The sequence below is a fragment of the Physeter macrocephalus genome, chromosome 18 (genome assembly GCF_002837175.3).
Source record: "Physeter macrocephalus isolate SW-GA chromosome 18, ASM283717v5, whole genome shotgun sequence".
Classification (NCBI taxonomy): Eukaryota; Metazoa; Chordata; class Mammalia; order Artiodactyla; family Physeteridae; genus Physeter; species Physeter macrocephalus.
The window spans coordinates 36,595,936-36,620,071 of NC_041231.1; the positions used below are offsets into that span (position 1 = coordinate 36,595,936).

At 39.0% G+C, this 24,136-nt stretch overlaps 1 protein-coding gene and 1 long non-coding RNA gene across 3 annotated transcripts; one reads left to right on the forward strand and one right to left on the reverse strand.

Moving 5' to 3' along the window:
- Positions 1-967: 967 nt before the first annotated feature.
- On the reverse strand, positions 968-8,436 carry LOC102988349 (uncharacterized). Its single transcript, XR_449379.2, has 3 exons — positions 8,354-8,436; positions 5,762-5,915; positions 968-1,027 (listed from the first exon to the last, which is right to left on the reverse strand). It is a non-coding gene; the product is annotated as an uncharacterized lncRNA (long non-coding RNA).
- On the forward strand, positions 988-22,790 carry HESX1 (HESX homeobox 1). 2 transcript variants are annotated; one of them, XM_007129648.3, is made up of 5 exons: positions 988-1,051; positions 20,961-21,240; positions 21,763-21,962; positions 22,254-22,355; positions 22,452-22,639. In XM_007129648.3, the coding sequence occupies exons 2-5, from the start codon at positions 21,084-21,086 to the stop codon at positions 22,548-22,550; spliced, it is 558 nt and encodes a 185-aa protein (XP_007129710.1). In that variant the 5' UTR covers positions 988-1,051; positions 20,961-21,083; the 3' UTR covers positions 22,551-22,639. The 2 variants fall into 2 exon arrangements, with proteins under 2 accessions (XP_007129710.1, XP_054935726.1); XM_055079751.1 differs by lacking the exon at positions 988-1,051 and having other exon boundaries at positions 20,866-21,240; positions 22,452-22,790.
- The last annotated feature ends 1,346 nt before the right edge of the window (positions 22,791-24,136 follow it).

The following is a 24,136-nucleotide window of genomic DNA, read 5'->3' on the forward strand; positions in this document are numbered from 1 at the left end:
TCCTCAAATTATAACCTTCCCAACCCTGCCTGAAGCGTCCAGTTTCCCCTCTCCAGCAAAATGGTGCTGGCTAACTCAGATCTGAGTCATCAGTTGTGTCGTTAACTTGGCTTTCTGGTAAATTCGTGGACAGTAGACTCCGTAAGACTTTTTCTGAGCACTTGCATATCAGTATATTCAGTTAAAAGCATGACTTTGCTGCCAATTCGTCAGTTCTTACCTGGCCTTGAGAGACTGACGCGCCACAATTCAGACTTCCATATTTCCTATAAATCACAAAACGTCTTTTTAAAGTCAGGGTGCATTGATTTATTATGCTGGTAACTGATTAGCATTTCTGTTAACGTTTTGGAAGAATCTTTAAATAGCTTCTTCAGCCTCTAACTTTTTTTACAGGAAGGAAAAGTGAAGCTCTACTTCTAGAACTCGGTCTGGATTAGAACTTCTGCCTCTTTTGTCCATCTCTATATGTCCACATTCCTTAGAGAAGAATCATTATACAGAGAAAATGGCAGAATCACTAGTGTCTTCTAAATATCTAGCCATTAATCCCACCAATCCATCCCATTTTCATTCAAGAAGTATAAGAAATGCTGAATAAAAATTATTAGTTGCTCGATTCCACAGATAAATTGGAATAAATCCAGGTACAGTGGAACAAATCCAAATAGAGTAACCGGAATGCAAGTTACTTATTTTAAACTCAAATACTAGATTTTACCATGATCTCTTGAAGGAAAAATAGAATCAAGTTTTTAAAGTTTTTACCAGGTAGACTTGCAGTATAGTTTCACAGAATAATCCTTAGATTTCAATAACCTTTCAATAAGAGCTCTCCCCTTGGATTGTTTATCAACTAGTCACCCTGTAGAAGAGATCTTTAGTTTTTCAAAGGTGGTTTGGAGTCAGTTCTTACAGTGTTACTGGTTCCCAGCTGCTTGTACGTACCCGGCATCATACAGATCTCAGCAATACGACTCTGGTCTTCGACACTTCTTATCTGTCAGTACAGTGCCATGCAACCTGGCTATAAAGAAGGAAGACTTTCAGGGTAAGTAACGTTCTTGGTTGAACTGTAATTAGATTATAAGTGAAGAAGAAGAAAGTTAGTGACAATAAGAATCAGGAGTAAGTGATATGTGAAAACAAAGTGAAGAAGAGTTATATGGTGCAACTGAAGGGGTTCGGCCAGTTAACTTGGCCAAACTAAATAATTCCAATGAAAAATTATCTTAGGTATCTGAATTATCTGGGTGGGGTATTATCATCAAGTTAAATCGTTTCCTGTTTTGTATGTTACGTGCACGTAAACTGTGCAAGGATTCTCAAGAGTCTATTATATTATCAGAGAGAGGCAAGGAATTCTTGCCAGGCTCAGCTGATTAAAAAACAAAGCAAACAAAAACAAGGTTGACGTTCAGTTGGGTGGAGAGGCAGTTTAGTCAAATTTTAAAGCTAGAATCTTAAAAGGCTTTCCATTTGGATCCTCCAGCTTTAGGCTACTGTTCACTCTGCTAAACCAGAAAAATGATTGTATTTCCTATTTTAAAACACCTCTAAAACTGCAGAATTGCAGTCTCCTTTGATAACCAGTTTAAGTTTAATCAGCCTAAGTTCTGTACAGTTGACCAAACTCCGTTCCTTTCATACAGGAAATGAGGCTTGTTCAGAGAATGCCTCAAGGGTTACTGGAGACTTGCGTGGGTAGCATCGTAAAAACTGGCCAGCAGGTTAATTTTATGGAAGGCAAGGCAGGATTAAACGACATCCACCAAAGAATTCATTGAGACGTTTCACAATATAATTTACCAAAAAAAGACATACAGTCTTGTAAGTAGATTTGTTAATTATTAGTCTCCTAAAATTATATTTGATCTTCTTATAATTAAGTTTTTACATGTTACCTCTTGAAGTTCTGGTCTGCGGTATATAATAGGAAAGAATCCAACAACCCAAATGACACTGGTGCTTTACCTTTTAAAATTATCCCCTTAGGTTAGTGGGTACCAAACTTATGCACACATAAAAGTCATCTGGGGGAGGTTGTTAGAATACAGATTACTGAGCCCAGCTGAAGATTCTGATGCAGTAGGTCAGAGGTAGGACTGGGAATCTCCCAGGTAAATCCAAAGCAGGTCATCCTCAAACCACATGCTGACAAACTCTATCCAAAATGGAAAATAACCATTTCCCTTTACCAAATAACCTTGTATTTTAGAAAATTTAAAGGGTCAAGTAAATATTTAGGAAAGAGTCTTTGTTTCCAGCTGAGGATGGTGAGAGGGGCACCATTTCCAGAATCACCTTGAGAGCTTGGGAATCTTCCCACTTACAAACATCCCCGGAAAGACTCCATCAATCTGAAATTCTGGGGTAATTCATGCTCGTTTTGAGAGTATAATATATAATGCAAATAATTCTAGATGTTACCTAATAAATCACTCCTTCATGAGACTCACTTTAACAGATAATTCAGCTGTTTTCTTAGCATTCAGCTGAGATGAACCAAATTCAAGAAATGAGTATATTAATTGATATTTTGGGAACCTGAGTCATTCCATCGACTCTAAAACATTTGAACCCGTGGTCGAGTAGGGAGAAGCTTTGGGCAATTGAGGGGGTAGAATCAGAAGTTCTGAGGAGTGTGTTCCAAAAGAGGTGGGTTGGCAGCCAGGACCAACCGATTCTTCACTGTGCCCATCGCAAACCACCCTCTGGTCTTTGACCTTAATATTAATGTTGCTTTTGCTCTTTGCCACAGCATCCTTAGATTGCAAATTTGTGGCTAAAACATAAATCCTTGGAAAGGCAAATTCCATAGCTTCTACTTTCTTGACTGTGAAAAGAATAAAACTTTATTTCTAGGATAATTGTATATGCCTGTTTCTTTTATGGTTGCCTTGATTCGTTTTTGGAAGATGAGGACATTGTAAACTAATTTCTTTGACCAAGCCAAGAACTGTGAAACCAAGCAGCATCGTTCCTGTTTCTGTTGGGAGGTGAATAAAAGCATGGGCGTGAGCTCATGGACATGGACTGTGGAGCCAGCCTAGCTGGCTTTGAATCCTGGCCTCACTCTTTACTAGTTCTGTGACTTGAGTCAAGTTACTTAACTTCTCTGTGTCTCCATTTCGTCATCTAACAAATGGGGCTTAATATAGAGAACCTACATGATGGAGTTGGGAAGATGATTAATGCGCTTTCAGAACAGTGCTGGGCACAATAAGCATTCAGTAAAAATCAGCTAAGTATTCTCTTCATTATTTACTCTTAAATATTAAATGTTTCAGCGCTTTTAAGGCAGCTTTCATTTTCTTCATTTTTCCCTCTTTATCATAACTAAAGAAGCCAATATTTTCTAAATCAGAAGATTGTCCTCACTGTCTTAGAGAATCCTGATACTATTTTAAATAATATTACCGTTACCCTTGCTAGTGTTTTATCACTTTGATTTAGGGGCTTTTGTGGTCAAATCAAAAAATTTTTAATCAATAAATATATATTGTGATATTCTGGAGAAATGGTGTAGGTAACCAAACCAGCAAAGGCAATTACCCTGTTTTTGTTTCTTGGTTTTTGGCAGTGTGGGGAGGGGAGATGCCCTCAGATTAAAAGATATAAGATCTTCATGACATTCCTACTTCCCAGAAGTTCTGGGGAGAAATAGGCAAGTCAGTGGAGAAGAGGTTGCTTTTAGAGAAACCAGTAAGTCCCATGACAGGTTAATCACTGAAATCTTTTTACTTTCTATGGAACCACAGAGGGCAGTAAAAAAACAGTTACTGAGAATTGATTAAACCAGTACTATTTATATCATGGCTGATGCAGAGAAGTCTGAGTTAATCAGGACATCCTTCTAAGAACACTAGATGGTGCTCTGAATTTAGTTTTAGGATTCAAACTACCTCAGGAAATGGCTGTCGTCATTCAACAAATATTTATTAGGTAATGAACAAAATATTCCAAATCTTTGCCCTTGCGGAGCTACAGTTCAGTGGAGATGGTAGGAAGAAAGACAATGAAAAATAAACATAATATGTAGTACTAGAAGTATATCAGTAGTATATTAGAAAGTGGGGAGTGCTATGGAAAACAGCAGGGAAAATGGGATGAGGGGCAGTTGCAATTTTAAATAAGCTTGTCAGAATAGACTTCATTGAGAAGGTGACATCTGAACAAAAACTTGAAGGAGTCACTGGAGTGAGCAATGGGGACATCTGAGGAGAAGGTGTTCCTGGAGAGGAACAACCTGGCAGACGCCCTAAGCCCTAAGGCAGGAGTGGCTGGCTATTTTGAGAATTGCATAGAGATCAGGGTAGCAGGAAAGGTGTGAGGATTTTGACTTCTACCCTGATTTTGGATAAAAACACCTTTATTTATTTATTGAATATTATTTATTTGTTTTTGGCTGCGCCGGATCTTAGTTGTGACACGTGGGATCTTTTTTCAGTTGCGGCATGTGGGCTTCTTAGTTGCGACATGCGGGCTTCTTAGTTGCGACATGTGGACTCTTAGTTGTGGCACGCGGACTCTTAGTTGCAGTGTGCACGTGGGATCTAGTTTCCCTACCGGGGATCGAACCCGGGCCCCCTGCATTGGGAGCACAGAGTCTTACCCATGGGACCACCAGGGAAGTCCCCAAAACACCTTTAATTGAAGTTGTGATTTGAAACAAATGTTGGAGAAACTGTATAAATTAGTGATATGAGATATCATAAATCATGGGCAAATTAACATTGTCTTAAGTAAACTCAATACTTTATGAGATGTATTGGTTTCAAGGAAAAATTACATGAGTGATTTAGCTAAGTCATGTTCTATATGCAGGGTCAAAAGTAAAGTCTTAATAACAGAAGACAATGATTTCATGTAAAAACAGCCGTATGTTTTTTTCTCTTCCCTTTCTGAATAATTCAGCCCTAAAGCCATTAGGTGTGGCCAAATAAAGTAGGAGTCTATGCAGGGTGGGTAGGCACGGGGGCCCAGAATGGGGTGTTGGAGCCAGCAGGGGTGAGGAGGGCGTCCTCACAAAGGGGCACCCTGGTGTGGGGTGCCAGAGCCCATGCAAGGTGAGCCCCCTTATCTACACAGGGGGGCGTCAGAGCACAAGATGGGTAAAAACAGCATTTTGGTTGGAGGGGCAGCCCCCAAGCAGCAGGATGTTGGAGCAAATGTGGGGTGAGGATGCCTGAGAGGGCTGTTTCGGAGTCCAAGCATGATGAGGAGGGCTTTTGTTCAGGTTGGAAGCCTACTGCAGGACTTCAGAACACAAGGGGTGTGGAGAATATCCATGAAGAAGGGCAGCCTAGTGCAGGGCCTCAGAGCCCCAGTGGGGTGAAGAAGGCATCCACACAGAGTGCTTGGGTATGTGGTGTCAGAACCCAAGCAGGGAGAGAAGGGCTTTTGTGCACCTAGGATAGGTTATTGGTGCTCTAGTGCAGTAAGGAAGGCTTCCATGAAGTAGGGCAGCCTGGGACGAAGCGTCAGAGCTCAAGTGAGGAAGTAGGGCATCTTTGCGGGGAAGGAGTGGTAGCAATGGCAGTTTGGTTACACAGGGGGATAGATGCAATAGGTAAATATATTGAGGATAAGGGAAGCCAGATTTCTCACTGTCAGAGAAGGGAATTACAAATATGGAAAGGGGGAAAGTTAGAATGAATCCTCTGGTACGAGACTGGAATTAGAGGTGTGTATGTGAACTCACAGATTTCAATAAATGTATAGGAGTAAACTGGATGTAAAGTGTGTATATGTCACATACCTGCATGTGTTTCTTAGCTTTTTCATCGAGAAGGCTTGTGAGCAGAGATGCCCCAATAACAATGAATGCACATCTGAGTCCATATCTTGGCTTCCAAACACCAGTCTCCATTAAAAAGAACTAGGGCTCCTTGGAGAAATGGCTGACACTAGGGCTAGAGCAAGAAAAGAACAAAATGTGCCTGAGACATCTTGCTGTGCTAGAAAGTAGAAAGTGCTCAAAAATGATGTGTCAAAAGAACACAGAAGTCAACTTGAAGGGGGATCCCATTAGCCAAATCAGGGGAAATTTCAACGTCACAATAAATATGAGATTCTTAGGAGAGACTTCCCCAGTGGCGCAGTGGTTAAGAATCCGCCTGCCAAGGCAGGGGACACGGGTTTGAGCCCTGGTCCGGGAAGATCCCACATGCTGCGGAGCAACTAAGCCCATGCACCACAACTACCGAGCCTGCACTCTAGACCCTGCGAGCCACAACTACTGAAACCCGCATTCCTAAAGCCCGTGCTCCGCGACGAGAAGCCACCACAATGAGCAGCCCACGCACCGCAATGAAGAGTAGCCCCTGCTCACCGCAACTAGAGAAAGCCCTCACGCAGCAACGAAGACCCAACACAGCCAAAGATAAATAAATAAATAAATAAATAAAATAGGAAACCATGAGTCCCTGCTGATATAAAGAAATGAATAAATAGAAAGTTTGTTGAGGAACAAAATATTTACATAGGCTTAAAATACCTCGCCAAAAAAATACTACATTATAAAGGTGAAAAGAGTAACTTTATAGTGGGAAAACCTGGCAGATGCCATCTTAATCAAATACTCAAAGTTAAAATCACCAGTAATGAGACAAATCAAAATTATCTGCTACCTGTTAGGAAATGAGAACACAGCATCACTTTTGTGTCATCCTGCCAAAGATGCTTAACCTGAATCTAATCATGAGGAAACATCAAACAAACCCTAAATGAAGGACTTTCTATAAAGTAACTGACTGTAATGTTCAAAAGTGTCCAGGTCATGAAAGTCAAAGAAATACTAGAGGATCTGTTGCTGATTGGATGAGACTAAAGCAACACAATTGAAGGCAGTTTGTGATTCTGAGCTGGATCCTTTCACTGTAAAGGATGTTATTTGGGACAATTGTGAAATTTGAATTGGGTTTGGTGATTAGGTGGTAGTGATGTATCAGTGTTAACTTCCTGACTTTGATGATTTTATTGTGATTATTTAGGTGAATGTCCTTGTTTGCAGGAAAAACACACTAAAGTATTTAGTGGTGATGGAGCATGATGTCAGCAACTACTCTCAAATGGTTGGAGAGAAAAGTTTTTTGTACTATACTTGCAACTTTTCTGAAAGTTTGAGATTCTTTCAAAATTAAATAGATAACATTAAATATTAAAATGAAAATTGGTGCATAGGTATACTCATGAATAGACCAATGACATGTTGCTAAATTCTTTATTTTTCCCTTAAAGTTTTTTCAAATTTTAAAGAGAAATTATTAAGTAAATAGATGTCATGGCTGTTGACAGGAAGAAAGCGTGGTTCCTGGAGGGGGATATGACCTCAGGGTACTCAAAGTAAAATATTCCAGAGATGATTTTTTTCTCTTTTCTGCCCCTGCCCCCCATACATGTATCTGCTTTAATGGGGACCCAAACACTGCCGAGAATTCTCAGGTAGTACTTATGTGAAAGGATCCAGTGGTAACCATGACACCTGCCTTATTTGATTATAACCTTTTAGAAATATGTATTTATTTTAAGGCAATTCCACTAATATCTGAGTTGCTAGATTTCTGAAATGTTATTTCCAGTTATCTTCTAGTACTAAAATGAACTCATTTATTTAGGTTATATATGTGAGCTGTATAACAATAATGTTTACTATTCCAGATAAAATCCCCTAAAGTATTTTTAGAATCTTTATCATTTAACTTGCATGCTGCCAATTTTTCATCAGTTTTTTACCTTCTCAATCTGGGAACTATATTTTAATTCTGAGGTAATTCAGTTTGCTAAATACTTTGTCATTTGTTCATATGATTAGAAATACAGTTTTCAAGTGGTAAACTCTCCTTCATCTCTTTTCCCTCTGTTAATGATGTCATTATCCATTTGGTCACGTAAGCTAGAAATATGGGAATGAGGTTCACTTCCTCCCTCTTACTCCCCTCAACAGACACACACACACACACACACACATACACACACACACACACACACACACACACACACACACACCTGTACCTGACTGGCCTTCATTACGTTGCTTTTCTCTGACCTTTTCTTGAAACATCTCTACCTGAAGACATCTCTGAAAAGCCTTCATAGTAACATTGATAATGGTAATAAATGATAGCAAGCAGTTTACATAATGTTTACTATGTGTCAGGTGTTATTTCAAGGGCTTTGCAAGTATTATCTCATTTGATCCTCAGTTAGGTACTATAATTATCCCCATTTAACTACAGAGGAAACTGAAGCACAGAGAGGCTAAGTTACATGCCCAAGGTCACATAGTTAAAAAAAGGCGCAGTGCTGGAATTTGGACCCAAGTAGTATGACACCAGAGTTGTGCTCTTACCACTCCTCAGCCCTTCTCAGTCTCACTCAAGCCATCTGGGCCCTTTTCTGCTCCCATAGCCTCTTGTGCACACATCTTTATTATATTCTTATATTGAAATTTTGTATTTATTGATTGGTGTTCCTAGAAGAATAAGAGAATTTTGTTATTTATTTACAGAAGTAGAGAAAATAGTGAACCCACATTATTATATTTCTATTCATTAGAGACAGTGAATCCACATATACCCATCAGTCCAATACAGCACTTACCAACATTTTGCAACACTTGCTTCAATTAACTTTGTTTTCTTTCAGGGTTTTCCTGAAGTATTTTCTTTTCTTTTCTTTTTTTTTTATAATATAAGATTTTTTTTTTAAATTTATTTATTTTGGCTGCATTGGGTCTTCTCTGCTGTGCGCGGGCTTTCTCTAGTTGTGGCGAGCAGGGGCTACTCTTCGTTTCGGTGCGCCGGCTTCTCGTTGCGGGGCTTCTCTTGCTGCGGAGCACGGGCTCTAGGCGCGCAGGCTTCAGTAGTTGTGGTGTGTGGGCTCAGTAGTTGTGGCTCACGGGCTTAGTTGCTCCGCGGCATGTGGGATCTTCCCGGACCAGGGCTCCAACCCGTGTCCCCTGCATTGGCAGAGGGATTCTTAATCACTGCACCACCAGGGAAGCCCTCCTGAAGTATTTTCAACCAAAACCCAGACATTCTGAAATTTCACCTGTAAATACTTAAGTAGAATCTCTTTTAGAAGGGCATTTAAAAAAATATAACCATAATCTCATTATCACACTGAACAAAATTAATATTAATGACGACCTTCTTGATCATGAGTTTCTTGAGGGCAGAAATAATTTCATCCCCTGGTTACCTAGTACATCCCTGATATATGCTGGAGTTTAATAAATGTTTGTTGTGATTCAAAAAGTTGTTTTTAAGTTGATAAGAACCATGATGTTTACCCTCCAGAAACAATGTTATAAATAACAATCAGGTTCTCAGGTTAACTGACAACTCTCATTTAAACTACAATGATTAGATTAAATGGCACTAACGTGTAGGACTGAGCCCCTGGGAGCCTTAAATCCTAAACTATTTTATCTTTGATTATTGAGTCTGGGGAAATCCTGAGTCTAATTTAACCTAGCCCTGAGTTTTCTTGTTCCCACTGTCAATCTGGGGAGGACATAAAGACAAGGGCTAGGTTGGGTGGGAGTGTTCATTGGTAAAGATTTCTTAGAAGGAAATATGGCAGAATCCAGCAAAAAAATAATATATTCTTTTTTTTCATAATAAATTCTGGTTTATTTTTGGATGATAAAGAAATAATATATTCTTCAAAGAAACTTTTTCATGGTAATACTCCTGCCTATGTGCTAACAAGGTAGTCATTGTTTGTTATAGTTTAAAAAATTGGAGACAAACGTAAGTGCCATTATCAGGGGTATAGTTCAATAAATTATGGTTCTTCCACTTGATGTAGCACCAAGCAGCTGTTGAAGAATGAGGTAGAGCTGTGCGTGCTGATGTCATGTCATGTCAGTGTGGGGGAACCACATTGCAGAATAGTATGTGTGTCTGACTCCATGTGGATAAAAACGTGTGTGCATGCATCTACCTCTTTATGTCAAGGCATTCTAAAAAGACAGGAAGGAGCAGCATTAAACTGTTAGTGGTGGCCAGTGGGTTGGAGAGTAAAAATGGGGTAGAATTGAAAGAGACTATCATATTTTACTCTATGTACCATAGTATTAAATGAATTTTTTTAAAAATAGAAATATATCAGAGTTTTAGATGATTTTATATCAAATTTTTAAAATCAAGGGCTTGATATATGCAAGGCACGATACTGCAAACAATTTTGACTGATTTGAAAGTGTAAAAATATGAAACTATACTCTTGAGGTTGAGAAGAGCAAAGCCTCAAATGTTTTCTAAATGTTATAAATAGAGTGAACTTATTCTACAAATCTTTATTTAATATCTCCTGTTTGATGGGCACTGAGCGGTGCTGGGAGAGACAGAAGTGTGTGAAATAGTCCCAACTGTCCTGAACCTTGTAGCCCCTGGGAAATATACCATGTGTTTCAAGTAACAATGATGGCTGAGGAGGGCCTGAAGAATGACAGAGTGTCACAGATATGAATTGTGCCTCAGGATTTTTAAATTTTAAGCTCAGATTTAAAAAATGAATCCCCCATCTCACTTTTTATTTAATTATAGTTTCAGAATATCATAATGTCTAATTTGTGGATTACCCTGGAGTCGTACATAAGTAGTTCATAGAAAACTGGGAATACTTTTACACATTAAAAAGCAATGGCAACAATAGTAAACACACAGAATTTACATTGCCTGTCCAGCTTACAAATGTCACCTCTTCCTAGTCACATCCATCCATCCATCTATCCATCCATCCGTTTATTCACTCATTCAAATATTTATTGAATGTCTACTTTAGCATTGCTCTAGGAGATACTGTATGTGTAATAGTAAAAAATAAAGTATTTTATTTTAGAAAACACATTTTAATATTTAAAAATACTGAGGGTCTCAAATAGAACAGTGTAATTCCTGTGCAAAAGTAAGGGGCAAATGTCATTAAAGCTTCGCTTATTGCATTTCTTTCTTATTATGCTCACAGGCTGATTTTATTTCTTTTTTTTTTTCTTTTTTTTTGTGGTATGTGGGCCTCCCTCTGTTGTGGCCTCTCCCGTTGCGGAGCACAGGCTCCGGACGCGCAGGCTCAGCAGCCATGGCTCACGGGCCCAGCCGCTCCGCGGCACGTGGGATCCTCCCAGACCGGGGCGCGAACCCGGTTCCCCTGCATCGGCAGGCGAACGCGCAACCACTGCGCCACCAGGGAATCCCCTGATTTTATTTCTTATTATGCTATGACTGCTTTATAAAAATCTCTGCCAAAACACCTAACACATTGGGCATTTTTCCTGATAGTTAATGATTTGGGACTTAATTGAAATACATAATTAGAAAATAAATGTTAGCAAAGCGTGAGTTGATTTACAAGTTACTAAAGCAAAATAAAACATAAACCTCTCAACTTTTACTTCACCTTGAACATGTAGATGTTTAAAATATAGGCTATCCAATTTTACAATTCCTAAAGTCTCTTCAATGTCAATGTGTCAGGCTTTTATTTCTCATCTCAAAATAATTGTTGAAAGATATTGAGGATTGATCATAAGCAAGGTTTCACAACCTTTTTCTTTCTTTTTAACTTTTTATTTTATATTGGAGTATAGTTGATTAACAATGTTGTGTTAGTTTCAGTTGTACAACAAAGTGATTCAGTTATACATATACATGTGTCTGTTCTTTTGCAAGTTCTTTTCCCAATTAGATTCACAACCTTCTTCTTAATTGATCAGTACACTTTGATGTTTGTATCATGAGATCATTGGTGAAGATGTTACAGTGACCATTAATTGATAAAATCAATAGAACAGGGAATTTGGAGATGGAAAAGTCAAGGCTCTGCCACTGCTATTTGGTGACTTCTGTAAATTACAACTGAACTCTCAGTTTGTTTTCTCAGCTACCAAATAGTGGAGCATTTATTAAAGGATTAAGCACAAATACACTAAAAATGCTTTAAAAGCTATAAATCACTATAGATATTTTGTGTTTGTATTCATTATAACATTACTCTAGATAAACAGCACTTATTAGAAACCAACAGTAGACATTACATTAGTGGTGAAACACTATTCTTATGTCAGGAACAAAACAAGGATGTCTGTTTTCATCATCACTATTTTCTACATTGTTCTGTACTTCTAGACCGGCATTGTCCAACAGAACTTTCTGCAGTGATGGCAATATTCTCTGTCTGTGCTGTTCAATATAGTAGCCACTGGCCACATGTGGCTACCTAAATGTAAATAAATTACAAGAGAATTAAATTTAAAATTTAATTGCACCAGCACTTGCACTAGCCACATTTCAAGTGCTCATTAGCCACATGTGGCTAATGGCTACCATATTGGATAGTGCAAACACAGAACATGTCTCTCATTTTAGAAAACTTTTTGGGACTAGAAGTTCTATTTGTTTACAATTATAGAATAATGTTTAATTATAATCACATATCTATCCATCCACCAATCTATTTTATTTTTTATGCATTTTAAAGTTACAGACATCAATATACTTCTCCCCTAAACTCTTTAGCATGTGTAACATTAACTATAGTTCAGCACTCGTTTATGCTTTAACAGATAAAATTTTACATACAGTGAAGTGAATAAATCTTAGAGTATTAATAAATATTGACAAGTGAATACATCTGTGTAATCCAAAACCTAGCAAGATATAGAACATTACCATCACCCCCCCATGTTTCCTGATTCTTCTTCCCATTCATTCTCTGCCTCCAACCCCAAATTCTGATTTTTTCAATATAAACTAGTTTTATCTGTTCTGGAACATCACATAAGTAAATCAAACTTCATGTATTCTTTTGTATAAGGCTTCTTTGACCTATAATGTTTTTGAAATGCTTTTGAAATTCATCAGTGTTGTTCCGTATATTGATACTATATATCAATACCTTTATATTGTTGAGTTGTATTCTAGTATTGTATTATACCATAGTTTATCTGCATTCCTATTGATAGACACCTAGTTGCTAGTTTGGGCTATTATCAGTAGAGCTTCTGTGAATATTCTCATGCAAGTCTTTTTGTGGACCTGTTTTAATTTTTCTAGGAATGGAATTGCTGGATCATAGCATAAGTATATGTTTGTTTGCTCCTAATGTATGGGATTAAATTGATTTTTGTATATTTACCTTTATAGTATGACTTCGCTAAATTCACTTATTAGTTTTAGTAGCTTTTGCAGATTCTTAAAAGTTTTCTATTGTAAACAATCATGTCATCTGTGAAAAGAGACCCTTTACTTCTTCCTTTCTGATCTATATGATCTTTATTTCTTTTTCTTTCTTTATTGCACTGGTGTTCAATAGAAATGGTGAAAGTGACCATCCTTGCTTTGTTCCTAATCTTAGGGAGAAAACATTCCATTTTTCACCATTAAATAGTATGTTAACCGATTATTTCTATAGATGCCCTTTATCAGATTGAGAAAGTTACTTCTAACCTAATTTGCTGAAAAAAAATTTTTTTTAATAAATTTATTTATTTATTTTTGGCTATGTTGAGTCTTTGTTGCTGCGCGCGGGCTTTCTCTAGTTGTGGCCAGCGGGGGCTGCTCTTTTTTGCGGTGCACCGGCTTCTCATTGTGGTGGCTTCTCTTGTTGCGGAGCACAGGCTCTAGGCACGCGGGCTTCAGTAGATATGGCACATGGGCTCAGTAGTTGTGGCTCGCAGGCTCTAGAACGCAGGCTCAGTAGTTGTGGCGCACGGGCTTAGTTTCTCCACAGCACGTGGGATCTTCTCAGACCAGGGATCGAACCCGTGTCCCCTGCATTGGCAGGTGGATTCTCAACCACTGCGCCACCAGGGAAGTCCCAAGATTTTCTTTAAATGTCTGATAAACTTCACCAGTGAAGTTATCTGGGCCTGAAGTTTTCTTTGTGGGAAAGAATTTGATAACCAAGTCAGTTTCTTTAATAGATATAGAACTAGGCATGTTTTCTATTTCATGTTGTCTCAGTTTTGGTAATCATATATTTTTCAAGATACTTGCCTATTTCATGTAAGTTGTCGAATTTACTGATATAAAGTTGTTCATTATATTCTTTTATCTTTTTAATGTCTGCAATTTCTGTAGTGATATCACCTCTTTATTCCCAATATTGGTAATTTGTGTTCTATCTATTGTTGTTGACCAGTCTACCTACAGGTTCCCCCTTCCCAGTTTGTTTTTTATTTTAATTGGAGTATAGTTGGTTTACAATGTTGTGTTAGTTTCTGCAGTACAGCAAAGTGAATCAGTTATACATATACCTATATCCAGTTTTTTTTTTTTTAGATTCTTTTCCCTTATAGGCCCTTACAGAGTATTGAGTAGAGTTCCCTGTGCCCAGTTTTGTTTAATGAGGAGCTTTTTAGATAAATTATCTAGTGCTGTATAAATCACCCAAAGCTTAGTGGTTTAAAACAGTAGTATTCATTTAATACCTCTTACAGTTTCTCTATGTCAGGAATTCAGGAGCGACTTGGATATAAATTATATAGTGCTGTATAAATCCCAAAGCTTAGTGGTTTAAAACAGTAGTATTCATTTAATACCTCTTACAGTTTCTCTATGTCAGGAATTCAGGAGCGACTTGGATACCTAGTCCTGTCTTGGAGTCTCTGTTAATATTGTGATCAGGTGTCATTTGGGGCTTCAGTCATCTGAAGGCTTGAGTAGGGCTGGAGGATTCACTTCCCAAGTGACTCATTCACATAGCTGGCAAGTTGGTGTTGGCTATTGACAGGAAACCTCAATTCCTCTCCATGTTGGCCTCTACACATGTCATGGTAGCTGGCCTCATGTGCTTGCCAATCTTTGATTGTGAGGTTATATTTGCTTACTTTTAATCTGTGGGAATCCTGTGGACCTAAATTAGGGAGACTTTCTTCCAGAAAGAATTTGGTCTGCTTTTGCCAGGAACCATTATCGAAGTGGCCTGAAGTAAGAGAGGTCAGTTTGGTGCCCCCCCGCCCCTGTCTACTGCTAGCCTGAGGAATCCTGGTTTGAGTGATGCTAAGGATTTTTCCCTTGTGGGTTACCTCGTATTTATTGTTTGTTTACTGATCACTGCTCCCAGTTCTGATTTCATTTCTTGGTTGTTGGGTTTTTATTGTTTTGTTTGGTGAACAAACAAAATTTCCCTTACTTATGGGGATCTCAGCAATGTATTTGAAGGTATATTTTACCCCGGATCTAATTGTTTTGTAGTTGAAGGGTCTTTCAAGGAATATGGTCCAGCATATTGCTAGAACAGAAATATCCCATTCACTCTCCAGTTTACTTCAAGTCTGGCTTTTTTCTTTACCCTCCAGTTTGCCAAGGTTGACAGTAACCCCCTTGTTAACAAACCTAGTATATTTTCACTCAGCCTCTCAGCAGCATTGACACAGCTGACCATTCATTTATTCTTTCATCTAGTATGAGCCGAGTACTGTTTTGGATGCTAGAATGAACAGAACAGACAAAAATTCTAGAGATAGGAAACAGGCAGTAAACAATAAACATAATAAACAGATATATAAGGGACTTCCCTGGCGGTCCAGTGGTTAAGACTGCATGCTTCCACTGCAAGGGGCATGGGTTCGACTCCTGATCAGGGAATTTAGATCCCGCATGCTGTGCTGTGCAGACAAAAAAAAAAAAACAACCAAAAACAAAACAACAACAAAAAAGGATATATAGAAAGGCAAAAGGTAGTAAATGCTTTTAACAAAAATTGGAGCAGGGCAGAGGGCCTCAGGAATCCTGAAAGAGAGGTTGAAATTTTTAAAGGGGCAGGAAGAGTAAGCCTTATTGAGAAAATGATATTTGAGGAAATACTCGAAGGAGGTAACAGAGGAGTCCATGAGGATATGTGAAGGAAGAACATTCTAGGTAGTGAAAACAACCAGTGTAAACTCCTGAAGCAGGATTGTGCCTGTGTTTTCAGGAAGAGGTCCAGTGTAGCTGGAACAAAGTGAGCATGGGAGATGTAATAAGAGGTAAGATCAGATAGGGAAGGGGGGGCTGGCAAATCATGTCAGTGCCTGTAGGACACTATAAAGACTGACTTTTACTGAGATGGGAAGCCATTTTTTTTTTTTTTTTTTTTTGCGGTACGCGGGCCTCTCACCTCTGTGGCCTCTCCCGCTGCGGAGCACAGGCTCCGGACGCGCAGGCTCAGCGGCCATGGCCCACGGGCCCAGCCGCTCCGCGGCACGTGGGTTCCTCCCGAACCGGGGCACAAACGCGCGTCCCCTGCATCGGCAGGCGGACTCCCAACCACTGCGCCACCAGGGAAGCCCGGGAAGCCATTTTTTGAGCAGAGTTATGATATGAACTTTTTTTTTTTCTGCCACACTGCACGGCTTGCAGGATCTTATTCCCAACCAGGCAACCAGGGATTGAACCCGTGCCCCCTGCAGTGGAAGCACGGAGTCCTAACCACTGGACCTCCAGAGAATTCCCTGAACTGACTTGTTTTTAAATGATCCCTCTGGCTGCTTACTGTGTTGATAGAAAACCATAGGAGATCAAGGATGGAAGCAGGAAGACCACTTGAGATGCTATTGTAGCCATCTTTCTCCTTGGCCCTTTTTCCTCTCTTGGGTCAATTACTGTATCTCCAGATTTTTCTCTTGCCTTACTAGCTGTTTCCTTCTCTAGTTCCTTCTCTAGCACATCTTCTCCAATTTCCAAATGTTGGAATACCTCAGACTTGGTCCTAAGATCCTTCTTGTATCTAGGTCCATTCACTGGTGATCTCATGCAAACCTCTAGCTTTTAATGGCTTTAATACCTATGATTTATGCTGGTAATGCACAAACTTAAGAGATTCAGCCCGGAGCTCATACTCATAAACCCAGTAGCCTACTTGCTATCCATACTGGAACTCTTCACTTCTCGCCAAACCTTTCCTCTCCTAATCCAGGCTTTCACACCCCAGTAAATGACACGATATTTGCTCAAGCCAAAAAACAGTCATCCTTAATGCCTCTCTTTCCTTCATCTCCACCAGCCCATCAGCAGGATGTTTTTCTATCCCTGAATGGATGAGCTATTTCCTCCACAATGCTATGTGTCAAATAACTTCAAAAATCTCAATGGCTTAAACAACAAATATTTATTTTTCTCGCTCACAATACTGTAGGTCAGTTGGTGTTTGCCTGGGCTTGCCTATTTGACTGCAGGCCGCTGGATGGGTTGGGGTCTGTGTGTTCATTCTGGGGCTCAGGCTGAGGGGCAGCAGCTACCCCAGGGATGACCACATGGTGATATCAGAAGCTCAGGAGGGAAAAGCAGTCATGCTGGCACATTTCAAGCTTCTGCTCACATCACTTCCCATTGGCTGAAGCAAGTCACATAGACAAGCCTAAAGGTAAGGAGTGGGAAGTACACTATATCCACTATGAGGCCACAGCAAGGGGGTGGCTATATAGTATATTACAGGGATTGAAGAATTGGTACTAATTATTCAATTACTCAGTCTTCCACAACCTCCTGAAGAATTGTACCTCTCCCCAAATCCACTATTAGCCATCATCTCTTGCCCCAGACAACTATCTCTGTTTTCATCATACCTAGAACAATGCCTCACATTAGTATATGCTCAGTTAAAAGGTATTGAATAAACACCTCCCAACTGATCTTCCTGGTTACACTTACCACTCTTCGGTCTCTTTCTACGTAGCAGCCAGGGTGGGGTTTTAAAACCGTAAATCCTATCTGTGATATAATAAAAAGAAATATATTTGGTCTTTGTCCCAAGTTCCAGGCACACAGCTACTAAATTTCTTGGAATTTCCTGAGTAATAAGAGTGATAGGAGCATCTTTTATTCTAATGACATGACTCTTGGTGGGTTCTAGATAGCTTCAAGATGGGGGCTGGTTGCCAGAAAAACCAAACCTAGATTAGAGGCTTGTAACTTTCAGCCCCACCTCCCAACCTCAGGGGAGGGGTGAGGGGCTGGAGATTGAGATCCATCACCAATAGCCAATGATTTATTCAGTCTTGCCTATGTAATGAAACTTCCATAAAAACCCCTAAAGGACAGGGTTCAGAGAGCTTCCACGTTGGCGAACACATTGAAATGGTGTTCACTGGGAGAGTGGTGTGCCCAGAGAGGGCCTGGAAGCTCTCTGAACTTTCCCCCATACCTCGCCCTATACATCTCTTCCATGTGACTGTTTCTGAGTTGTATCCTTTACAATAAACTAGTAAACATAAGCAACATGCCTTCCTGAGTTCTGTGAGCCATTCTAGCAAATAATTGAACCTGAGAAGTGGGTCGTGGGAACCCCAGATGTACAGTTGGTTGGTCAGAAGTACACGTGGCAACTTGGGACTTGCAAACTAGTTTCTAAAGTGGGGGTAGTCTTGTGGAAGTGAGCCCTTAACCTGTGGGGTCTGCACTAACTCCAGGCAGTTAGTGTCAGAATTGAATTGTAGGATACCCTGTTGATGTCTGCAGAGAAATGGAGAATTGCTTGGTATGGAAAAACCCATACACATTTGGTGTCAGAAGTGTTGTGAGTAAAAACAGCTCAGACTATCATTAGTCCCAACTTAAAACCCTGCCGTGGGTTCCCTTTGCTCTTGAACTCCTTACAGTGGTCTTTATAAAGGCATCTATTATCCAGCCAGGCCTGGCTCTCCAAACAATAGCATCTGGTACAACTCACTTCCCTCTGGCTAACTGCCCTTTTCTTCCTCAAATATTCCAATGCTTTTCAGCTGCAAGACCTTTGTACTTGCTGTTCCTTCTGACTGGAATGCTTTTTCTCAAGATCTTGGCATGCTAGCTTTCTCTCATCCTCAGCTTCAGCTAAAATGTCACCTCCTTAGAGAGGCCTCCCTGACCATCAATACTTAAAGACCCTCTTCCCATTCCACCCCTACCCCTGTTACGTTTTATCACCACACCTTGTTTATTCCTTTCACTGAGTTTATCACTCTCTAAAATTACCTTGTTTTGTTTATCACTAATCTCTAGCACCTAGAATGGTGTCTGGCACAGGTTAAGCGCTCTATAAAAATTCATTATATGAGTATATGAGAAAACATTTCCTCCACATTTTAAAAGAAATTCTTTTCTATCTTTTATTTCCATCTACTCATCCATTTATAAAATGTTGTAAGTAAGTCCAGATAAAATCAACTCAGGAGAAATAAAAATATTGCAATGTTTGTGTTCGTAAAGAAGAAATTGGGGACTGGAGCTGCTTCAGCATGTGTTGTGGCATCCTTGAAACTTGTGCCTCTAGGGCACTAATCTGTGGGGTTGAAGGTCTCAGTGAGGCGTCCTTCCACCTCCCTTACCTGACTTAACCTTTTCTCTTTTTCCATTCTCATCCCTGGTTAATGTACGAGATTATTTACTTATTTACAATTATTGTTTGTTGCCTGTCTCCCCACTCCCACCCCCGCTGTGAGCTTCATGGGCACATGAAGGCAAGGATCCTATTCTGTTTTTTCTGGTACTCAGTAGATGTTCACCCAACTGCAGGATGAATGGATGAATGAATGAATGTTTCAAAGGAGAGAAAGGAATCTGGGAGGTCCTGAATCAATCTCTTCCTCCAAGTCTTCCCAGAGTAAGGTCACCCTCACCATTGCACAGTCTACCTCCCAAGACACTACAGGCAAAACCTCCACAAGGTACAAATGTTTTACTAGTTTATTCATTGTCAGATTGGCTTTACTTGTATATTTATAAATCTATCTTGTGTGCCTGTTGATGCTTTGTGTGTGAATCCTTTATTCACTCTAGAGCTAGTGTAAGGAGGAATTTAGCTTGGTATTTATGACATTGTGATAGGAAGTGACATCATGATAGGGCAAAATCTGATGAAGTTGAGCTCAGTCCTGTAGAGGCTGTTTCCTCTATGACACAGACTACTTTTCGTCTTCCCACAAGAAAAGCCCAATAGTTGTTTAAATGCTGGATAAAGCTGACCAGTTAAATTTATCATCAAGAAGGTATTGGAAGAAGAGGAGCAGGAGAGTACAAGAACTAAAAGTGTCACAACTTTGGTAGGAAGTGGCCACTTCAGAATCTTCCCCATTAGCAGCTGTGTTTCTCTTTTAATTTCATGTTTTCTTAGGATGATGAAATTAAAATATTCTGTTCTTGGTTATTTTTCACAAACCTTATTGTCCTCATGAAAACCCTCCAGTCCCTCCAAATATCAACAGAGAGAAATTTTTCTTTAAAAGATAAACTGTTTTTTTTCTTTGAAACAACTATGATGGGAGAGAAATTCTTCCTTTAGTTTGAATAGTCATACTTTTTAGTCGCTTGGAGGCGGTTACATATGAATCTTCATATAAACTTGTATCTCTCTCATTTAAAAGAAAAGATGAAAGAAGAGAATTAGCTCATTAATTATTTAAAATACTTGGTGCAACTGTTCCTTATGAATTAATCCAGGCACTTGGAAGACAATTAAACTCAGTGTTAATAACATTGCCAACCTTTTCCAGTATGCTGCACTCCAAATACTATTGTGTTTTCATTGACAACATTCACTATTACATATGCATGTGAAAAACAGGCCTTTTCATCAGAATTACCATAATAGCATTAAGGGATTATTATTTTTTCCAATTTCTTTGGAAGAAAATTCACTTAAATTAGATTATTTATTACTTGACTGCTCTCCTATCTTGCCTGTATTAGGTAACTGGAGTTCATGAAAGTGTAAACTTCAGAATAAAAAGCATGATTTTATACATTAATGATTTCAAATAAAAGAGGAGTGCTAGTCTGTGCATCTCTTCTTTTCGAGAAAGTTAAGTCTGTGTTCTGCTTAGGAGAGATAACACTTTCTGTCCCTATACGTGGCCCCCCTGGTGTAGCCATTAGTTGCTAATTACTTGCAAACAAATAAACAATTAACTCCTGGAGCTGCTGGCTGGGCCAGTGTTCATTGACATGCTAAAACTTTCTAAGACGGGATTTTAATTAGTGACGTTCTAAATCCAGCCCCCATCGTCAGCGGAGCCATAAGGTGAACTGCAGGAAGGTCCAGCCCGGTACACGGGGGGCAGAGCCAGCCAGGGAGGAGTGGAGAGGCCAGAGCTATAGCTCTGTACAGCCCACACGAGGATGTCTCCCAGCCTTCAGGAAGGTGCTCGGCTTGGGAAAAGCAAACCCTCGCCCTGCTCCTTTTCAATTGAGAGCATCTTAGGACTGGACCAGAAGAAAGACTGTGTTCCATCAATGAAACCCCACAGGCCCTGGGCAGACACCTGCAGCTCTTCAGGTACGCCACAACTTAATTTTTAAAATTCTTTGTTAATTCGTTTGCAATGTTTAATTTGGCCTTTTTTTCATACTACATAGACTTAGAGAAAAACTGCAATTTCATCCAATTGCATAATTGAAGAATCTAGCACTTTTAATGCCTCCCGCTGTGTCCTACGGGAAATAAAAAGAACATCGGCCTTAGATCCAAGTGGATATGAAGTTCACTCACAGGAAATGCCAAGAACCTTCATTTTCTTCAGAAGATCTCTGGGTTTATTTGCCACATCAGATATTCTAAATCTCTTTTCACTGAAAAATAAATGACATTCAGAGGCCAAAATGTGACCTCTATCAGCAAGGCAGGGTTCTCATTTTTGTTTGCTTTTTGGATTTTGGTCGATGGAAGGTCAGTTCTCCTGTGAAACACAGAAGAATTCTACTAGGAAAATTAAAGACAAGTTCCTGAAATTACTTCTTATAGAACTTTGTGGAATATAGAATTGGACATCTAAGGTGGGATTTATTTTTCTGTTTTTAGGGAAAGAGGTTAACCTATGTCTACATGTCCCGAGTCCTCCTAATGGGATCTCATTACCTTGTACTGTGGATCACTCAGTGCCGGAAGAAAATGTTTTGAAATATGAAGATTACTTTTCAGCCTCAGAAAGACTTTCTTTGAAAAGAGAGTTGAGTTGGTATAGAGGCCGAAGACCCAGAACCGCTTTTACTCAAAACCAGGTAGGAAGTTTTTTCAACCAACGCTCTAATACAAAGGCTTTAACTGACACCCTGTTGGGCAAAACCTATCCACTTTGGGATCTCAGTTTAGAATCCTTATTAATGAAACAATAGACTGTATCTCTCTCTCTCTCTTTTCTTTAACAGTTTCTGGATAGTAATTTTTTTAAAAAGGCATACAGATTAATTGCCCAAGATTTAAATGCAGTTATGTTGCTGTACAAATTAAAGTCTATTTTATGATGACATACCGAAGATCAACACTTTAAATAACTGTTTCCTTATTCTTAGATTGAAGTGTTGGAAAATGTCTTTAGAGTAAACTGCTATCCTGGCATTGATATCAGAGAAGACTTAGCTCGAAAATTGAACCTAGAGGAAGACAGAATCCAGGTAATTTTTTAATTTAGTTATTACTCGTGGTAATTAACATGTTAAGAATAATAAAATAACATTTCTGAGATCTGTTTTCTTTTTCCTTAATTTTAGATCTGGTTCCAAAACCGGCGTGCAAAGCTGAAAAGATCCCATAGAGAATCACAGTTTCTCATGGCCAAAAAAAATTTCAACACAGATCTCCTGGAATAGATAGAAAACTAAACATGGGGAATTATCTTCCAATTGCGGAATATAAAGAATCAATGGGAATATCAAGTGTTAAAGATGTGATGTTTTCTTTTCTGTGTTTAATCTGAGTATTGTCTTTTTTTTCTGAAAATATATTGTAAATAATTACTATTATAACATGGTACCTATTATACTTGGGCACTTTTAGTTACAATAAAGGCCTTTCCTATATATTTTAATAAACATTTCCAGAAAAAGCCAGCTATTTTTTGTGAGCAAATTTAATCTAATAAATTAGTTTGCTAAAATCAGTAAACTCATGACTAATTGACTCCACAACTGGATTCCATTTACAAAATAATTCAAGTCAAATAATCTGAAGAATGGCACAAAGGTGTGATTTGTTTCAATAAGTTTCCTTCAACTGCATTTTGAAACATGATTATGCTTAAATATATTAGTGTGATTTATTCATGAATCTTTTGTTCCTCTTGATTTCTGGCATAAAGCAGTGAGAATTTCTCACCATGTATCAATACAAATCCTTATAGATATATTCCAGTTTCAAGTTGTTTTTTTTTAAGCAAAGTTATTATTGCCAGAGTAGAGATGTAAAAATACAAATCCTTATAGCATTCCAGTTTCAAGTTGTTTTTTTTTAAGCAAAGTTATTATTGCCAGAGTAGAGATGTAAAATCATGAGTTGTCTTATTCATGCCATTAGTATTGCATTGCACAAAAGAACTGAGCTACAAAATAAATGCAAATTTTAAAATATTTTTCTAGTCCACTTAATGTTGTGCTTTACTTGCATTCATCAAAGTGAGAATGATCATCTGGCTTGTATCTATTTCCAGTCTAGTGATTTCCAATCACCTGTATGTTTTGTTACAAGTAATATGTTGACTGAGGAGGTAAGATAACTCTCCTGCCTTTTGTATATGTTCTGACATTGTCACTGGAAATAATCAGGGCACTTTCTGGGCCAAAGCTGTATTTTCTTTGCATTTGCCACTGTACCTGCCAGTTAAAGACAGGAATTGGATAAGATGCGTCACAAGGGAGTCCTGCCACTGGAGATCTGGGTGTTCATTTTCCAGTAAATTAATGGAAGGCCAAAGTGGGTGTTCTTTTTGATATGAGCTGGAGAATGCTGACTTTGTTTCCTGGAAGCTGTATTTCAAGTTTGCCCATTTGGATTGAATTCTCCCTTGCTTGCCTTTTTTCTTTCCTGTTCCTCTGCCCTTCTTTTCTCTCCCGGTAATGACCAGAGTAGAATAATTCTTGTTGAATTATTGAATCTATGCCCATTATATATTTTTTTCTTTTCTTTCATTTTTTTTTCTTTCATTTTTTAATTGCATGGGAAAGGCTAGAGGAGTTTGTATCTTATTGCTGAGGAAAAGTAGCATGACTCAGATTTTAGAGCTTTTTAAAAAACATTTACTGAGAACAATTTGGGGTAGAGAGCTCTGTGTCCCAACAACTGGTCAGCAGTAAGCTGTGCTTATCCTGTTTCACTATTGCTGAGATGGAGAGAGAGGAGGAAGAGAAGGGCAGCAGGAAAGTAACTGGAAGACCAGAAGCATTAAATGTTTTCCAAGAAG